At 40.3% G+C, this 19,061-nt stretch overlaps 1 protein-coding gene and 1 long non-coding RNA gene across 2 annotated transcripts, besides 1 other annotated feature; both read left to right on the top strand.

Annotated features, from left to right (window-relative positions):
• The first annotated feature begins 546 nt into the window (after nucleotides 1-546).
• Nucleotides 547-978, top strand: CG12780 (uncharacterized protein). The gene has a single exon (NM_136544.3). The coding sequence runs from the start codon at nucleotides 584-586 to the stop codon at nucleotides 884-886; it is 303 nt and encodes a 100-aa protein (NP_610388.1). The 5' UTR covers nucleotides 547-583; the 3' UTR covers nucleotides 887-978.
• A 7,799-nt stretch (nucleotides 979-8,777) lies between these two features.
• Nucleotides 8,778-8,806: a mobile genetic element.
• A 488-nt stretch (nucleotides 8,807-9,294) lies between these two features.
• Nucleotides 9,295-10,041, top strand: lncRNA:CR44279 (long non-coding RNA:CR44279). The gene has a single exon (NR_124471.1). It is a non-coding gene; the product is annotated as a long non-coding RNA:CR44279 (long non-coding RNA).
• Nucleotides 10,042-19,061: the final 9,020 nt, after the last annotated feature.

Raw genomic sequence — 19,061 nt, 5'->3', positions numbered from 1 at the left:
CAATGAAATTCCAGAGAAAAATTGCGACGAACTGTCTTAAGCCCCTTAATGTGTCAATAATGCTATCTGAAACTATTAGTCATCCGAGTTGCACAACAAAGAATTTCAATGGGTACAATAAACACCACGTTCCTAGTAGGTTGGGTATATATAATCACTGATTATAGTTTTAGTGAATTTATGTATTTGGTAAAAAATAGGTTTCAGCGATTCCTAGTAACAACTTTAGGGATTCTGTTTGTAAAAAATTTGTGGAAAAAATGAATTTATTGAATTTTTTAATTAATTGTTTTAAATATTAAAAGGCATTACGCATTGAGTGATTAGATATTACGAGGAACGAAAAGGTATCTATGTGCTCTTTTTGGGCTATGTAATCGGTCATATTTTTGCGATCGACCTTCGATTATTTCGATCAAAATTGCAAGGAACCATAGCTGCATGGAGTTAAAGACTTCGTCAAGCCTACCGTTATCTTTGCGTACTGATTGGCCTTATCTCTTGTCGTGTACATTTATTTATACTGATATTATTGTTCATATATGCAAGTGAACTGCGTGAAAACAGATTAGTTTGCAATATAATGTCCGGTTATCAAGTCCCACTAGCCCGAGTAACTTCTTCAGAACGACGGGGTTTCGAAGTATCTATAGATGATGAGCCGGGAATTTCACTGTTCGGATTCCACGGCAGACTAAACGAACCAATTGTTGATCTTGGGAATCAGACATGGGCGGCTGATATCATTGGGAAGGATAAAGATGGCCGATGGACGTACACCAATCGGGATGTGGAGCTAAAGGACGGAGACGTACTTTACTACTGGACAACAGTGCGGTATAATGGCCGAGACTATCACCGGATGAACCAGAGTGCCGGCTTCTAAAAAAGATGGATTCAAAAGAATATTGTTGTGGATATACAGTTTTTAGTTTTTTTTTTTTTTATAATAAACTAAGCGGCTTGCAAAAACACCGGAGATACTCTTTTTATATACTGAGATTAGATTTTCGCGGCAGTTGCATGATATGTAACTGTGCACTGCTGACAGTTTCTTTGCAGTTGTGAGTCTGCTGTATTTACATAAAAATCACAGAACGCGAGCGAAAGATTTATGTCCCATCTGAAATAAAAAGGAAGTGAAAAAAGAGACAAATGAAAATTCCATAAACAAACAACCACTTGAGAAAAAGGACAAAGGAAAAGAAAAATAGCTGCAAGAAAAAGTTATATTTTTACGGTAAATAACTTTGCCCAGAGCTGGAAATAAAACATTTTCGCCGCGCGAAGAGAACAAAGAAATTGCGCATTCGCCATGTGGGATTGCAGGGTGCACGGTTCAAAAAATATGGGCGTGACAGGCGGAGGCAGGTTTTTCCGAATGGAACCGGATGAAAAGAGTAAAAAGCAGTTGTTCGCACAATATTTTCTAGAGCAAATGCTATGCAAATTGATGTAAATTAACTTAAGGTGCTTTTCTCCCTAATTATGTATCTGTTGACCTGATGTCGGAATTAACGTGCAACGCTTTGACCGCCTTTGGTAAGCCCAAGGAAATAAAATTGATAAAATAAACATGCGTAAATAAGCTGATTACACGCATATTTGCATTTATACAGCTCCATTTCGGCCACGTATAATCGCACAGAAATGTATTCAAATTATATTTTAGTTCAACTTTCTCTCCGCACTTTCGCTCTTATGATTGCTTTTTTATTTCCCCCCTACACCTCTGAAAATTATGTTTGATACCAGCTCGAAGGCGCAGCAAAAATGAAATTTTCGCCGCAGGTGTAATATTTCTTCATTGTATGATTTAAATTCGTTTCGTGGAAGTTGGAAGTCGGAGGCGGAAATAAGTTGTGTGGGGGGGGGGGGGGGTGATGGAGAGGGGAGATGGGTGGCCTATAACAAGATTTCATTGTCGGTTGCCAGACTTTCGTTATTTGCATATACCCGTGCTCGTACATTTCACATTTGAATAACGAAGTGGACTTTTAAACATCTGCAATCGCTGAAAATGAAATAGTTTGATCCGATAAATGAGAGAGTTTGACATTTTTGTCAATATCTATAGTTTTCCATTGGCCAAGTTTAGAAATCGATTGCGAAAGTACTTCGGTGACTTTTCCGTGCATATTTATGTGAAAACTTCTGTCGATATGGCATTAACATTAATTTTTTTTTTGTTTGAGTGTTCGTAGAGAATAGCTTTAACCACTTTAAAAAACCAAATCCTGGCCAAGTTCATAGCCGCGTCTTATGTATTTGCATAATATGTTTTTGCACTGGAAAATCACGGTCAAAGACTTGAGCTTATTACCATTTGTTTGGACTAGCGGCAGGACGAAAACCAATTCGATTTGGGGAAAAGCTCGGCTGAAGGACGAGGTTAAAGAAACTATGTCGGCAGACAAACTTGGCTCAAAAGTTAAACGAGTCAACCCAGTCACAGACGTCTAAGGAGAAGGGAAAAAATAAAGAAAATGCCGAAAGTCGTGTATGGCATGCAAAAAAACTTTCACTATGAACTCTGCGGCAGACAAAGAAGACATTTTCCGAACCTCTGGGGGTTCGGTGGGTAAAATATCTGGGTGCCCTGCGGAGCATGTAAATTTCCTTTAAGCTGGATTTTATTAAATTGTTTGTGTCGCTTTTAGCATTACGAGAATTTTATTTGCGTGACGATTTGCATGATCTATGAGCCGGTTGATGCTAAAAAGTGTTTAAGCATCTTACTCCCGGCCTAATCCTCCAGCTCCTCCTCCTCCTTCTGAAATCCTCGTCAATTGCTCTGCGCAGGGTAGTAGAGTCATGCTTAATTTCGGCTGAATATAGTGCGTCAGATGGGGCCACGTACTGAACTAACTGAACTCGAACTGAATGTAGACGGCATCAACATGTCATCTGGGCCGAGTCGCACGTTTGAGCCAAGTGCGTGATGAGCTTTTCCTCATTTTTGTTTCCAGCCTGAAAAAGGCTTCTGATTCCACTTCTGCTTCACCCATTTTCCCATTTTGTAGCACACAGCCAGCGGGTGCCATAAATCTCGGCAGGAATTGCATTTGTGAGTGGGCCGCCTCTTTTGTGGTCAGCGAGCTGGATCCGGGTGCTCTGACTCAAAGGCCACCTTTGTCATGTGTCAACCCGAGTTGGTTTTGGTTTCCACGAGTTGGTCTCAGATCTACGACCACTACGAGTATGTGCCGTACGCCTTGGGGCTTCTGTTAGAGCCCCTCAGCGCCAAATGTCAAAAGGGTTAAGTCTTGAAAGGCTGCAAAGCATTTTCTTTGTTGGTTCTTGGCATTTAACAGCTTAAGACGATTAGAACTGCCAGCTCTGCACAATGAAAAATGTCAATTTATTTGTGTAACACAACATCTTGGAATTTGTAAAGTTGCCACATGTGTTCTATGTTCTATCTATTCACTTAACAAATCAATTCAATAATGTAGTACTATTTCATAGCTTGAAGGCATGTAAATAATCTAATAGCTGCATATGTAACGAGAGCAAAGTATTTCCAAGTGTAGTATTTGACTTGGATAGCAGTTCCCGCATTCAGATGCAAATCATTTGGCTGCCAGGCTCACTCATAAATTAAATGCATACGCGACGAGTAAGGCAGGCATGAGAAAACAAATTAGATGATTATTTGCCAAAAATTACATTAGCCACAAAATAAACATAAATAAACTTATGGGCGAAGCAAAGGAAAATCGCCCACATAGTCGGGAACGAAATGCTTGTGCGTAAATTACGTAGATTTCCTGCAACTTAATTTATGTTTGCATGGCGACAAGCAGACAAATATTTCCCAATCGCATTTACTTGGAAACCAGTCCAGTAGCTGCGGTAAACATCAAGCCAGGCATACAAATCGGGCGCATAAATTGTGGCACGCTGACAGGTTAAGGGTCATGATTGCATTTCAGGTAAATAAAAAGCCCACTTAGGATAACAAAAATATTTTATTTATTCCCAGGCTTCGAAATAATTTAAATTACCTCAACAAATGAAATTACCTTACACTTGCAGCTATAGCTACTTGGGGCCTCAAGCTACGACAATATAAACATATATTTATATTTCGGTTAACATCAATCTTGGAATTTACATTTGATTTCCACATAAATGTTATCTTATTTGCATATTTCAGGCTTTACATATTTACATTTTATTTACTTAGCTTTTTTTATTTTTAAGATTTAGTTTGATTTAGAAAATGTAAGGAAGGGAGTATATTATTAATGGTATTGCGGGTAGGAAGTTCAGTTGGGCTTAAGGAATCGATGCCCTTTCTGTTACAAAGTGATGTGCCGAAAATTTTGTTAAGCCCCAGTTAAAAAGCTTGGCCCACTATCTGTGGACTGGGTATCTGATAGTCGAGGAACTGGACTCTTTGTATCTAAAATAAAATTTTGTTTTCTTAAGAAAAGAATAATACTCTCGACTATTTTGCAATTTTCAACAATGTTAGCAAGTTGGAATCCTTAATTTTTTGCTAGAACTGTTTTTGCAATCGAGCAATTTTGTTGAAAGCTGTTTAGAATTTTAGCTTATAGGATCCTTGATTTAGAATTCCGATGTACCAACAACTAATAACACATTGTGGCCGTGGGAGAGTAAACTGCAAAATGTTGCACGTATTCATCAGATATGAAAACAGGAAATGCTCACCTTCTCTTGATGCTGAAAAAAAGTGCATAATTATCGCTCTGCATTGTTTTGCACTTGCCGGGAAAAGGCATAATAATAAAGAAGAACAAATGTAATCGCAGCAACTAAGCAAAGACTTTGCAACTTTTACCCCTTGGCACTGCATAAAATGCGCACAAAGTTGTTCCTTGATTTGAACAAGTCACAATTGACTGCCGTTGAGAGGATTACAGTCGCATAAAACGCACAAATGGCATTTGCAATGGCAACAAAATGTCAGTCAAACGTCAAGAGAGCTGTGAAAATAGCAGAACAAATAAATGAGCTTGCTGCACAAATGCATACAAATATATTGCATTTTTCAATGGGGAAACACACCAATCATAGTCGCCTGAAATGAAATATACCCCTCATAGCCTGCCTTCATTTTCTCTATAAAACAGGCCAAGTCGTAAATTCTGTGCAGTTCAGAGTTGAAATCTCCCCACAATGTTGAGTTTAATTCGCCGGCAAGTGAGCTGTTAATTGGGTGACATTATGGGATTCTAGGGCTGGCCATTGTAGTGACTCCCCAACGATTTGCAGCCTTAATTCATTCATTTTATTGCCGCTTTCCTCTTCACCTGGAATGTAATGGACCTGAAATGCTTAAGGTCGTCAGGCGTCGTATTTTTACAATTTTACGCCGCACAATTAAAATACAATTCATTTGCAGGCTTTCTCGTGGCTCTTTTCCGCTTACTTATGTCATTTGGCTGGCTGCCACCCCAAAAATTCTGGCTATTCTCGATGAAGTTGTGTCCTTTGCTGTTTGTCCTTCGGTTTATTGCTATGACAGCGCGGCGGCTACTTGATCTCCATGAATTGCCCCGCCCCACGACTTTAATTAGTTTCTCAGGGTTAGGGCTCTGATTTAAAAGCAATTAAATTGTTGGGACCATTAACCGCATGGCCACTTTTGAAGTTGCCTCAGTTCTATTATTACCGCTTGCCCTTCGGCTATAAATTCTTATTAAAGAATACTATCTCAACAGTTTAAAATTGGAATGTAGTCTATAAATTCTATAGAGCTAACGTTACCATAACCCTATGCTTCATGTGATTTACACATTTGTTACCCTTCGGTATACAGACATTGTTTACTATGATTTCCTTATTTCGCCAGCTGAGCTGAATTGTTATTCTGAATTCTGTGTCGGTCAAAAGAATTTGTACCATATTCAAATTTGACAAACTCAGAGGAGCAAAACCAAAGTCAATAAAGGATATTAAAAATTGTTCATCCTACCAAAAGAAACAATAGTAAGTTACTTTCACACTACAGTTACTAAAAAATAACAATAAACAAAATAGAAATGATTTACTACGTATGGTCTACTGTTATGCCATACAAAAACAATATTGTGTACATCTTTAACCTTGTATACCTTACCTTTACTTGACTTTAATGCTTTTCCTTGCAGGTTATATATGAATATATAAAGATAATGTCCAGTCTTGTGTTACTGTGTTTTAGTGCCTTGTGTTGGCTCATATCCTTGTGTTGCCATTTACTGTTTGTGTAGGAATACAGGAGTGTCTCCGTGTTGTTTTCTTGTAATTAAACCCCGTTTTTGCAGGCCATTCGTCATTGTTTTTTTTTAAATTGCCAAAGAGAAACGCATAGACCAAATGCCTTCTCTTTGCCGTAAACATTTTGTCCCGACATCAGGAAAAAACATCAGCTTTCGACAATATGTTGACACATATTTTTGTAGCAGCCTGCCGTCGGCAGAAAGTTTCCGGGATCCAAGCCGATGTGGCTCAGTGTGTTGGGGGCAAACAAAAACTGGGGCGCCTATGCTCAGAGGTCCGGGGTCAGGGGTTAGGTACAGCATTCCCTTCAGAGCATCTCGGCACTTGTTAGTGGCCATGCAGTGCGGTTTATGCAGTCAACCATTGCGAGCTTGCTCCCGAATTGCATGCCATATTTGCCATCCACTTTGACATATGCAAATATTTCCCTTGCCTTCGGTTTGCTATGGCTTTGGCTTTGCTTTCGCTCCGTTGGCTCTTTGGACGAGTATGAATTGTCTGCTGTTTTCTCCGATTTGCAGCTTGTCTCATTTCCATCAGGCTGCCACATCGTCCCCATATCTCAAGTCCGCACTATCATATCTCGCGCTTTAAGACGGCACTTAAAGCCGGGATGCGCTGGCTCCCACTGAGAACTCTGTTTATGGGACGCAATAAATCCCCGGCTCATTGCCATCGCTTTGCTTCGCTTTGAGCAACCAGTCAGTTCTAGTACAGTGAAACCTCTTGGTCTCGAAAATTGCATTTAAATTTATGCGAAACTAAAATTAAACTGTGCTTTAAAGTGGCTTTAGTACTGGGTCCTTTTACTTGCACACATATTCAGCCTTTATATGTGTAACCAGCTTATTGATTGCTCCGTTTAAGTTAATGCATTAGGAATACTTAACTAAAACAGAACAAAAAGCAATAAATTAAAATTTTATATCTCTCCGGAACTCAAAGTACTAAAGAATGGGTTATTATACTTCGTTGAAGCTGAATCTATTCTATATCTAAACTCTTTTACACAAAGATAAACATTAGCAGACTTTAGTTTCGAAAGAAATGTGAGACAATTAAAAAAAAGCAATGGAAAGGATACAATGGTGAGGCGATCGAAGAACTTGCATTATCCTATAAAAGTTTGCGAAAGTTTCTTTTGAATTTTTGGCCAGGTATGCACATGCAGCTAACCACTCAAAGTCCTTGTAAATTGAACTTTAAATGTGCAGCAACTGTTTTTAAACTGTTTTAAAACGGCTCGGCAAGTTTTTGTGGTTTCAATTTGTTGAAGTTGGCCACAAGCCACAGGAAAACCCCGTCAGTGTGAAGTGGAGAGAATGATTTACTCGGTGTTGCAAGGAACTTAAGTGAATACTTCGGCCAGCAGGATTCATCTGAGATTACGTTGCATTGGGGAGGTAACTTAAATGCCGTCAATTGGTAGAAGTTCGATTATTAGTTTTCTTTCTACGAGTTGTTGTTGTTCAGAAAAGTAGCCCAGAAAAGCATTGAGGCCAATAAAAGTTGAAGTATGAACCATAAATTTTTCATTTCTCTATCGGATATTTTGCGATACTCTCGTGGAAAATATGTCGGTCACATAAGCATGTTTTTGTGGCTATCGCTGTCTTAATGGCTATTGGTCCGACGTTTGGCTCATTTATCATGATTTGGTTTAAAGAAGTGCTGCCAGCTGCAAGCCGAAATCAATTGATGCTTGTTTGCAATTTCTTGTGGTATCTTTTTCTACTTTTGTTGATGGATTTTCGCCGCGGGACCAATAAAATATGGTCAATTGCAAAGTGAAAAAAAAAAAAAACTGCGCCTAACTGATAAATGACAAAGTGCCGAGCCATCCCCCAAATGACAAATGGAGACATAGGATTTAAGGAACACAAGTGATGCAGCTTCATTTGAGCACACTTTACGACTGGCAAGGCAACCAATTAACGAAAGTAGAACATTTTTTTGCGCATTTGTGCAACTTTACATCGTCTCGCTTTGTTAACCCTGCAAACTACGTTGCCATCCGCAAAGCCTTTTCATGTTAGCACAGTGCAACACGATTGCCCCCAGCGGAGAAAGTCAAGCAGTCGCAAAACGAAAATGACTGCATTTTCCCCTTTCGTTTTTCCTGCCAGCCATACAATATGGTCCAATACTTGGCACAATGAACAAATGTAGGAAAGCTATTGGTGTTGCTGCATTTGATATTAACGGACCGAAAACACAGCTAGACGGTTGCCAGCTCCGTTGCTTTTAAAAATGCTAGGAACAAAGCACTGCCCTGAAACTGACCAGGTTTCTGGTTCAAGGGGTGAACTTTTGAAACGTCCTTGACGTTTCGCGATGGCCGACATTTCATAGAGCCTATTTGAGTGATTTATAATACATCTCGTTTGTTTATTTCTATGGCCGTTGCTTACAGAGCGAAGCTTAAAAATAATGCCACGCCCACAATCGCCAAACATGTCTCGTTCACATTGTTGAAAAATCTTTGAACTTATTCTCATTTTTTCTGTTGCCTTGTCAACTGCTATCGATATGGCAAGAACATTGTAGCCATGACCACTCTAACGTCCACAAATTTCCAACCCCTTATTAAACATCTAGCGAAGTCCCAAAGAAATTAGATTTAAACATTTTCTTACAAGTTTATTAAATAAAGACTGAAGAGAAATGTGAGAAGTGAATGTAACGAGCGCTAGGTGGCGCTTGTGCGCAATCTTAGTTGCATTGTTGCTAGCATAGCTTCATTTCCTTTTCCGCTTTTGTTTTAATTGATAGTGTTATTATAAAATATAAAACACATGGAATTTAATGGCTTTTCAACGTTCTCTTCAAAGAGATAACAAAAAAGGTAAATATTTGAATTCACAATTTTCCATGTTGCGACTGGGTTCATAAACTCATCATATATGCACACATCGGAAAGATTTAATTTCCTCTCCTTTGGACGTTTCCAATGAGAGTATAAAACATGTGCTGTCACCCGCTAACCGAAATGTGTATAGGCCAAATCTTTTTTACGGCGAGAAAAAAAATAGTTTGATCGCTTGAAGCTTCCCCTGAAATGACAGTTTGTTCATTTTTTAACGAAAACAAACATCCAGCCGGCATCCCGAATCGTCGAACTCTGTGGCCTGGGGCCCGGTTTTCGGGATGGTGTTCACATACCCGTTCAAAGCCTGACAAAGCATTCGGCCAGCAGTTCAAAAGTCAGCCATTATTTTCGCTTTTTACAGCTCGCAACAGCTCAGCAATTTGTCAGGCTAACGCGTCGCCAATTGACGCCATTTTTTTATGATGCCCCGTTTTTATGCTGCCCTTTTGGGTGGGGCATACTCGCCTGGATATGGGCATGGATACGGCTGAGGATGGTGGCGATGGTGGAGGTACGTGTATGGATGGGGGCGGGAATGAGGAGCAGCTGGTGCCGGAATGGAATGCCAGCTTGGCAGAATGTAATCGGACAATGGCAACTTGCCAGCAGCGGAAAAAAGGAGAATATGGATCAAGGGTTCGCTTCAGTCAATCAGCAGAGCCGACAAAAGCGGAAGCTTATCTCGAAAACACTAAGCAGTAAGGAGCAGCAGTAAGCAGCACGCAGCACTAAGCAGTCCGCATTCAGCAAGCAGTGGAATGGCATCCGGAGCCCATTTGCATGCCAACGTATTGGGGGGCAGGCTAGCATGAAAATAATTTTGCCGGCATGTCGGAGGACGTGCCGATAAATGTCAAAACACGCCAATATGCGAATATATATTTCCATATTATACATCGCTATCTTATCCTATTTTTTCCGCCTCCTTCCCTTTATATTTGTCCTTTTTGTCTGGAAGGGCGAGGGCGCTGCACACAAAAGTGTCACACATGAGCGCCCGAGCGACTGCATTCGACATTTGGAAGCTGAATGGCACCATTCATGCTCGTTATATATGCCAGTTTATGTCTGGCTTCTTGAAAATCCGGCTAACAAGCACCTAGCTCATGAAGGCCATTCAACAGACACTTCTCGAAACTACGCGCTTGCAGAGCTTGGGGCCAAAAACGCGATTTACATTTCTTAAATCGGCTTAATGGCAGTCGGAAATGTGCCCGCTAAAGGCTTTTAATTTAATTTGTTTTCCCCGCACCGATGCAATTAATTTTTATCTTTATCGCTGCAAAGCCTTGCCGCTGCTTGAGTCGGCTTTCTAATTGAAATGGGAAGCCAGAATGTGCAGGAGGTTACAACCTTTTACCCGCCATAAATTATAAATCAATGGGAAAAAAGCCATTCGAAAGCCCACACAAGCCGTCTATGCTGCATATTTGATGGGAGTACATTTTGTCAATTGTTCACTTTTTACGACTGCACGAGGTGAAGTGGGGCACTTCTGGCCGACTGGAGTTCTTTTTATGCTAATGCATTTCCCACAACGGGGACTTCGTTAATATTTATGAAATGGATTTTCCTATTTGGACGCAAAGCCGATTAACGGACAAGCAACTAAGGATGATTTGGCAAAGGAAAATCTAATTATTTTGGCTGGCAACCATTTGTTTGCCCATTTTCCCACTGGCCCCGATGACATTTACAGAGTTAATTAAACTTGATTTCGTTCTTTGTCTTGCCTTGCGGCTTTTGTGAAATTTAATTGGCATTCTAATAAAAACCAATTCGAAGCGACAGCAAAGAGTACAAAGTATTGGTTCTTCAATTGCCAAACCGAGGTAAAATATATCAAAGCAAATCAAGTGTAAAATGCGATTTAATCACTCAGCACAAGCAACGCAATACATCTTTTAAACAAAACAATGTTATTTTTGACAAAAAAAAAAAAAATTGAGTGCCATTTACTAAATTGATAAATGAATTTCTATACTGGCCGTCGCATTCTTCCTGAACCAATGGCTTGTCTGCTCCAAAAAGGATTTTATTTGGATTTCTTGGCATGTTTTACATGCCAGTCAACGTGCAGCAAAACCAATCCAAACACAGAACCAATAGGCAATCCATTCATGTCTATCCATCCGTAGAACCGGCGATTTGCGGACTGTCAGCAAATTCCCGGAACAAATGCATTTCGCCGCGAAGCTCCATAAATTTCAATCTCAAACTGAGCTCAATATTTAAAATCAATCTTCCAGCTCGGTTATATGATGTTCATCACTCGATTACTATTGTTTCCCAATCACTAATCAATTTCCCTAGCAAACATTTCATTTATCAATTACAACTGCAAACGAAAGTCCGGCATTTGAATGCAAATCGACAAAAAACAAGGCCTCACAAAAACACGACACAACATGGTTTCTATAATTAAATAATAAATTGCAAAGATGGTCGTTTTATGTTTTGCCGATACCTTGCAATTATGCATGCAAATTCAAATGGATCCTTCCGGTTGTTTTTGTTCCAAAACAAAAGTGGGACTGGTAAAAATAATTTGTTCAAATTAAACATAATTTTCGCCGATAATTGGAAATTTTATAAAACCCAACTTAAGTTATGGTATGGGCAAATATGCGACCCTGCCTGCATATGCAAAATTAATTAAGGGTGTAGAAACAAGAAATTGTGCACTTATCGAAATTCATAAATAAGATATTTTTGTTGGTGCTGCCTTAAAATTGGTTAAAATATTTTTAAAGAAGTCTGCGATCATCACCTTTTAAATTTATTTTTTTAGTTCACTATAAAATCTCTGTCTTCTGATACCTAACACACAGAAGTCAATTTTAGTGAGCAACAAAGTTAAATAAATTAATAAATCGACATCTAGTTGAGTGGGGCGACAACATATAAATTCTTGTACAAAACGTGTAATGAAATTTAAATATGATGCTGTAAAACTAAGGCAGCATATTTAAACAGAATTAGAGTCAGCTAAAATTACAAGCTTTCCTATAGTCAATAAGTCATAAGTCTAAGGCATAATGATGTTCTGTCTTGAAAATTTTAATTACTATTGGATTTGACAGCAAGGACAACTTACCTTTAATTTTGGCCGAATTTATTAAAGAATTGAACACTTACAGCAACGCCAATCGCATTTAGTTCGAGAAGTGTGACTCTTGCAACGCATAACTTTCATTTCAGTCAAGTGCCTCGCTCATCGAAGTTCAAAGGTTCAAAGGCGTCCTTATATGTAGAGCGGGGTGGGTTTGTGACTTTCCCGGGGTTCTGTGCCACATGTGATGGGGTTCAGCCGTGAAAGTGTGGCATTACTCATGCGATTCTGCATCGGGTGTAAGCTAAATATATGTTGGTACATACATGACTTCGATGCCAAACGCGGCCGAGATGGGCGTGGCCCCAACCATTTGATTAATGTTAGTACACGAACTTGACCGGATCTGAACGTGGGAGATAGTCTGGGCAACAAGTGTTTCTATTCGGCGGCAGTGCTGTCCGTATCTACAGAGGCAAAAACAAATTGATTGCGATAAGCAGAAACTCTAACCAGTCTCCTAAAACGTTTGTGAGAACTTTAAACCATTTAGCTGATTTCTCTCTTTGAGACATTTTTTAAAAAAAAATTCTTAACGACATCGTCTATAGAAATTATATTCCTTCTTCTTCCTCAAACTTTTTTATGAAAATAACCAATGATGGAAATTCAAAAGAACTACAGTTTTATTGTAAAATTGCATAAATTGCCAGCTAAAATAGTAAGATTTGTGGCTTAAATCAGTAATAAAAAGGTTAACAACATTTTAGGCGACGCTATTCCTAGCCAATAAATCGCTAAAGTGGCAGCACTGTTCGGCGAGGTTGGCAAACCAAAAACTAAATGGAATTTATGATGTTTTGCTCTTCGAAATGATCGCAAAAAGGCAATCTAATGGAAAATTCTATTTTCCCCGCATGTAGTGGGTGTAAAGGGTTTCTATTTTCTCGCATGCAACCAAACACTTTCGAGGGCTATTAAAACATATGGCCGAGTTTTGGGCAGACGTTTTCTACAAGCCAAAAGTGGTGCTGTGCTGGCTGTGGTGTCCCTGAAAATTTCTTTAGCTAAAACTGGGTCAGGACAAGTTTATTCCCACTTTAAATCTATTAAATATTTTAGCAGCCGCATGTGCAGCCATAAGTTATGCAGTTATATCGAGCATGGCCACTTGTAACTGCCACATTATGTTATTTACTTAGGCGATGCATGCTCCGTTAAGTTATTTAATGTTAATCCATAAGTTAAACAAATTATTCAAACAAATAAGCCTCATAAAAAATCTTATTTATATTGATTGAAATCGCGCACTTCTCAATACGGCTGTGTTTTATATTTATTAATAATGGCATTGAATTGCGTTCTTATTTATGAATACGCAATTCATTCCTTGAGCATTAAATTAAGCCAGAGAACAAGCAGACTTCATATTAATTCAGGCACATACAAATTAAGTGCATTGACCATGAGCCATGCATTAATTTTCATTGCGGCCACTTTAACTGATTTTCATGATCCATGTATCAGAAAATACGTCAAGTATATCGAAGGCCGCACTCAATTCGAATTGTATACGAATATTGTCGAGGACGATAAAGGTGACGAAATCGACATTCTTCATATTTTAAATGTATTGATTTGGTTGCCTAAACAGGCATAAAATAGTTTTACAATTTATCCCGTAGCACTATTTACATAATATTTAATCACACGCCCGTGCAGCTTTGAGATGCCGACTTAGGGACATTCAGCCACTTTTTTTTGATGTGGATTGTTTACATTTCTTAATCATGGTCCAAGCTCTTGTCGTACAAGTGCAGACAAGAGCGCCATGTCCCGCAAACGAAGCGTGCATATTAAATGACCGGCAACGTGGCGTATACGCAACACAAAGGACACTGCGATCTGCGGCTGAGTGTGAAGCCTGTAGAAGTGTTCGCCCGCTGATTTTTTACCACCCACCTCGTCTGCGCTGTCATTCAAAACCATCCACCCAATCCGCCCGCCTGTCGCTCAAGTTTATGCAAACAAACACTGCGGAATGCGAAATGAGCGAATGCAGCGCGGTTGCATCTGACAATCAAGTGGTGACGGGGGACGTAACACGCCCCGTGAATGCCTGAGTGGGTGCCGACAACAAGTTGCAGAGCTGCTCATTAAAGGCTTTTTCAGATCCACCGACAGGCGCTTAATAGATTTTTCGAACGGCCTCAGTTTGCGCTTAAATCCTTTCCGTCTGACGGATTTCGCAGAGATCAACTAGCACAGAACAAAAGTTGTATTTGCGAGATTTTCTCATATCCGTGCGGAAATTATAAACCTACACGTGGCTGCTTGCCGATGAAAAACTTGAAGTTTGCTGTGTGCTAATTCCGTCGAACTTCACTCCGCTACTTTTTCAAAATACAATCTGAAAAGCTCCAACTGAATGATGGCTAAATTGTAATTAATTACAATGCCAAAGAAACTTAAAGACAATGATTTACGACTGAATGTTGGAGCTCGAATGTATCTGACAATGGCGTTGGTGAGTGGTATGTGAAAGTGGTGTAATTATTTTTCGAAATAATGTTAATTCTTTTTCGACAACTGTTGGCTTCACTGCAAGACTGATATGTGTATTTAAACTCCAACCTGATTTGTTATTTGTATTAGTAATCAATAATGGAACATTTCAATTGTAGCAACCATTTTCACATTGCAAACATTTTATGTAGGATTTTTCAATGGTGATTTCAACGTTCTTCAACGAAATAATAATTTTGACCGCTGCTGTAAATCAAATCTTAATATTTACGTTTACAATTTTGTCATTCCCTGACTTGCATTTCCGCGGGAGTCCTCTCGCTAATTAGATTCATGACAAACCGCTCGCACTGTCAGGCTGATGACAGCGTACAAAAAGGGTTTGCAAACTCAAACATTTTCATAACTTTATTAGCGAGTTAAGAGTACCGACATTCAGTCATTGGCAGAAAGGATAAAGGTCCTGCATCTGAAGCACTCGAGGGTTTTTTTTTAATGACTTTCTGGCTGCGCAACTAGAAGTTGGGGCAGACTAAAGTTGAGCTGAGCGGAGCGACCAGGGAAAAGTGACTATGTCCGAGGCGATCATCAATCATTTTTGATGTGCGTTTTCATGGCCTTCGATTACCGCACTAAAAACCCGAGCTGCCAGTGGGTGGATAGGTCGATGGATTGAATATTTAAAGGAACGTTTTTATGGTGGCCCGTGAGCCTCGGACTTGAACTGGCCAATAAATAGGGGGTCGGTTCAGTGATGCAAGAGTCAACTTAAAGTTGATTAAATTAGAAATTTTATGGCCTCAAAACAAAATGTCAAAGTTTTTACAACTGCTGGTCTGGGGCGGCAGCCTTGAAAGTTGATAAATTGTGGCAGAAAGTAGCGTCCACGGCCATAAAAAATCTTTAATCATTCCAGTGACACGGACACGGACTCGGACAAACGACGAACTCTAGCCGGACAGCTCGAGCTCGAGCTCCAGCCGAGCCAGAAGCCGGGGAATGAGACCGAAACTTTCAGGCGAACGTGTCGTGCCGACCATAAACAGGAGTCGGGTGAAAACGAAAGTCAAGGCCAAGCCGCTCGGGAAACCATTAAGCTTCTGCCAAGCAGCCGCAACTGGATTCTCCAAGTGGCAACTGCTAGTCGAAAATGCCCGTATTGTGCGGGAAAATGTAAACCAAAACTTTTGCGGCGCGCGAGTAAAATAATTAACTCAAATTAATTCACATCTAAGTTTCGGAGTTTGAAATCTCCGTTTGGTAATGCACTTGGTAAATAAGACAAATTAATTTGTTTCCTTTCCGCTATTGACGCTATGGTTTTCAAAGTTTTTATCAAGTTAAAGGGGCTTAGATGGAAGCGGATTAAAATGAAAATAACAAGGCTGGTTTTAAAAGGATTTATATATGAAATTTATGTGCTACGATTGCATTCAAATTACTGAGTTCGAAGATTATGTTATACTTGAAAAACAAGTGGATTTTTGGACCATCAAGAGGCAATTTAATTTATTTAAACAGAGATTAGATTTACTGACGATTCGGAAAACATTTTACATGTGGACAAACAAATGTCCGACCATATCCAATATAGAAGCCATTTCAGTAATCTCCGGACCCATCGCAGATCTGCTGTCCGGGTGACCTTTGTGACATTTTTATGGCAAACGTACTGCAAACCCGTGTGGAGGATTGCTCCTTTGGCCGGGCATCCTGGTCTGGTCCCTTTGCCCGAAGGTTCGTTCCCTTTGTGATTGCGATGGGCGCCATATGTTTTATGATTTGGGTTGTTGGTCAGCGGCGCTTTTTATGCAAATAACAAGCTGCCAGACAATCGGGCTTGACGTGAGGACTTTAAGCCGCATACCGCCGCGATTTGCCGTTTAAATCGCTTCCTACTATTTCGAAATGGATGAAATGAATTTTTTACGTTTTGCGAATTCCGCGCACGTTTGCCACGGGGAAAATAGCAGGAAGCACGCCAAATCCGCGCAAAACAACGGATAGAGCAACTTAACTCGCTGTCGTACTGTTTTATTTCATTTGAAGGAATTGCATATTTAGCAGAACATTGAAAATCAGGAACCGGCAAGTGCGGAAACCTGCGCTGTTGGTCTTCATTTGCATATTGCTGATTGAGTATGAATTTTGGCCAGCAGTTGCATAGATTTCCATATTTCATTAAGACAAATGTCGGCGAAAGATCAGGGGTAGTGCGGTTGAAAGTCTTCGGTGTAAGAGACCAAAATGTCATATTAAATGCAGTATTACTCCGAAACAGTGATCGATATAGAATGTATGTTTAAAGGTAGTAAGTCTTTAGGAGAAACTATATTTATATTCACTTTATTATTCATGTTCATTCAAGATTGCACAAATTTTTAACTTCCTTCATTTTTGAGTGCAACGCCTTTAAACTCTGGTTTATCTTAAAGAACTTTTATTCACTTTCAGCTTAATGTTGCACTGACATGTCGGTCTCTTTGACAAGTTATCTCAAATTAATCGGTGGCATGTTTCGGGGAATCCTTTGTCCCCTTTCTCACGTGCACTAATTGGCCTGATTTTATAACCAGGCTGTTTGAGTGGGCGCTTCCGAAGGGCTCACCGGTTTGCAGGCGTCAATGAAGGCGAAAGTTTGTGTACGTGTACACTGCATTTCTCTCCAGAAGCTCCGGTTGTTGTGGCACAATTAAAAAGTTTTCGCTTTAAGGCGTTTGATAATGGGAAAAGTGCACACTCAGTTATGTGCTGCTTTCCCCGCCTTCGGCAGCCGGATTCGCAGAGGAAATTGAAACTCTAATTTCGCCATTGCTCCGGAGGCAGTTATAATTCGCTGGGCGTGTCGGGTCCAGACCCGCACCCAGAGGCATCATTAGCATTATTATGAGACAGCCCATTACCACGATTATTGTCATGGCAGCAGGACAAAGTTTCCCACTTGCCAAAAGAAAACTTTCCCGTTGGTTTACGAGTGTGAGAGTGCTGTGCGGTTTTCCAAAACCATAGCTATTTTGTCCGGAGACATTCGTAGTTTGTCGCCATTTATTGCCTGCGAGGATTAGGAATAGAATTTATACGGCCTATATAGCCATACATGCTAACAATTCGGCAGCAGCCCTATAATTTAAATACTGTTAAATTTAAACCAAGTATCGTAATGTTATATATTTCCTCTGGTATCAATACAAAATATTTTCGTTTTTAAAATTTATTTATTATATCCAATTCGCCGGCAACAGCAAGCTGAGGCCTCAGCAATTAGTTTCATCTAACCAACAAGAAACAAAAATAAATAATAAATTTAAACGCACCACCGTTTTCACACTAATGTGTGGGCTTTTCAATTTATCCAATGCCAAAACCGCAGACAAATATCACCTGCTATTATTAGGTGTTAAGTTTTGATTGGAGTGTGTTTCGGTACCAAACCGATTTAAGTGAGTGATGACCAAACTTTATCAACCACTTTTACCAGCAACTCGTGTTGCATTTTAAACTTACCTTCCATTGTTCTTGATGAAGTATCAGTCGGTTTGAAGTTAATAATCGTCATAGACATCATGTCCTTCTGGGAAACAATCAAAACAGATCTCGGAGAATGTAAATGCTCAACATCATGTAGTTGGGCGAAGCCAGAACACAATGGTGTTTCCAATTTGGAAGGCAAATGCGACTGCGTTCGCCGGGCTTTAAACTAATGCCGTGCACTTTATCATTCGGCACAGTGGGGCGTTGAGGTCAGCCGGCTGCAGCTCGGTGCACAGTGGGCGAACCGATAATCTGGGCAGACCTCCAGAGCTCCTTCGGTCGGGCACTTTATTTATAGCACGGCATTCCATTGTGCGCAGCACTCCATTTTGGCTGACCACCGGAGCCACCTGCCATTTGCCATTGCCCACCAGCGGCCAGCCACATGCCACCTTCCACCTGATCCGCCGCCCATCCACTGGCACATGTGCGGAATGTGGTATGTCCGGGTCTCTGGGGTCACTTAATGGCGCCACGTCCACAGCCACGACCATGTCCATGTCCATGTCCGCTGCAGTGTCTGTGTTTGCTTAGTGTCTAGGACTCCCACTGCCACGTCGAAGGGCTGTCATCAGCGTAATTATGCTGTCAACAAAAAACGAGAAAAAGCTCAACGTGAAGGAGAACGGAACGGATGGGCATAGTCATGGACCTAAGGGGTCAGTCCCAGGAACCGAGTGCCGAGAACGGAGAGCCGAGAAGCAACCAGGTCATCGTCATCATTATCAGCTGCTTGTCGTCCTGCCGGCGAAAATGGCAAGCAATGGTATTAAATGTTTAGCACGTCTTACCCGGATTGTCCTTGTTCTTGGACTCGGGCTGTTTTTTCAAGCTCTCGTGCAAATATTT

The sequence above is a fragment of the Drosophila melanogaster genome, chromosome 2R, assembly GCF_000001215.4.
Source record: "Drosophila melanogaster chromosome 2R".
NCBI classification, from domain to species: domain Eukaryota; kingdom Metazoa; phylum Arthropoda; class Insecta; order Diptera; family Drosophilidae; genus Drosophila; species Drosophila melanogaster.
This window is presented reverse-complemented; position numbering and strand designations above follow the sequence as displayed.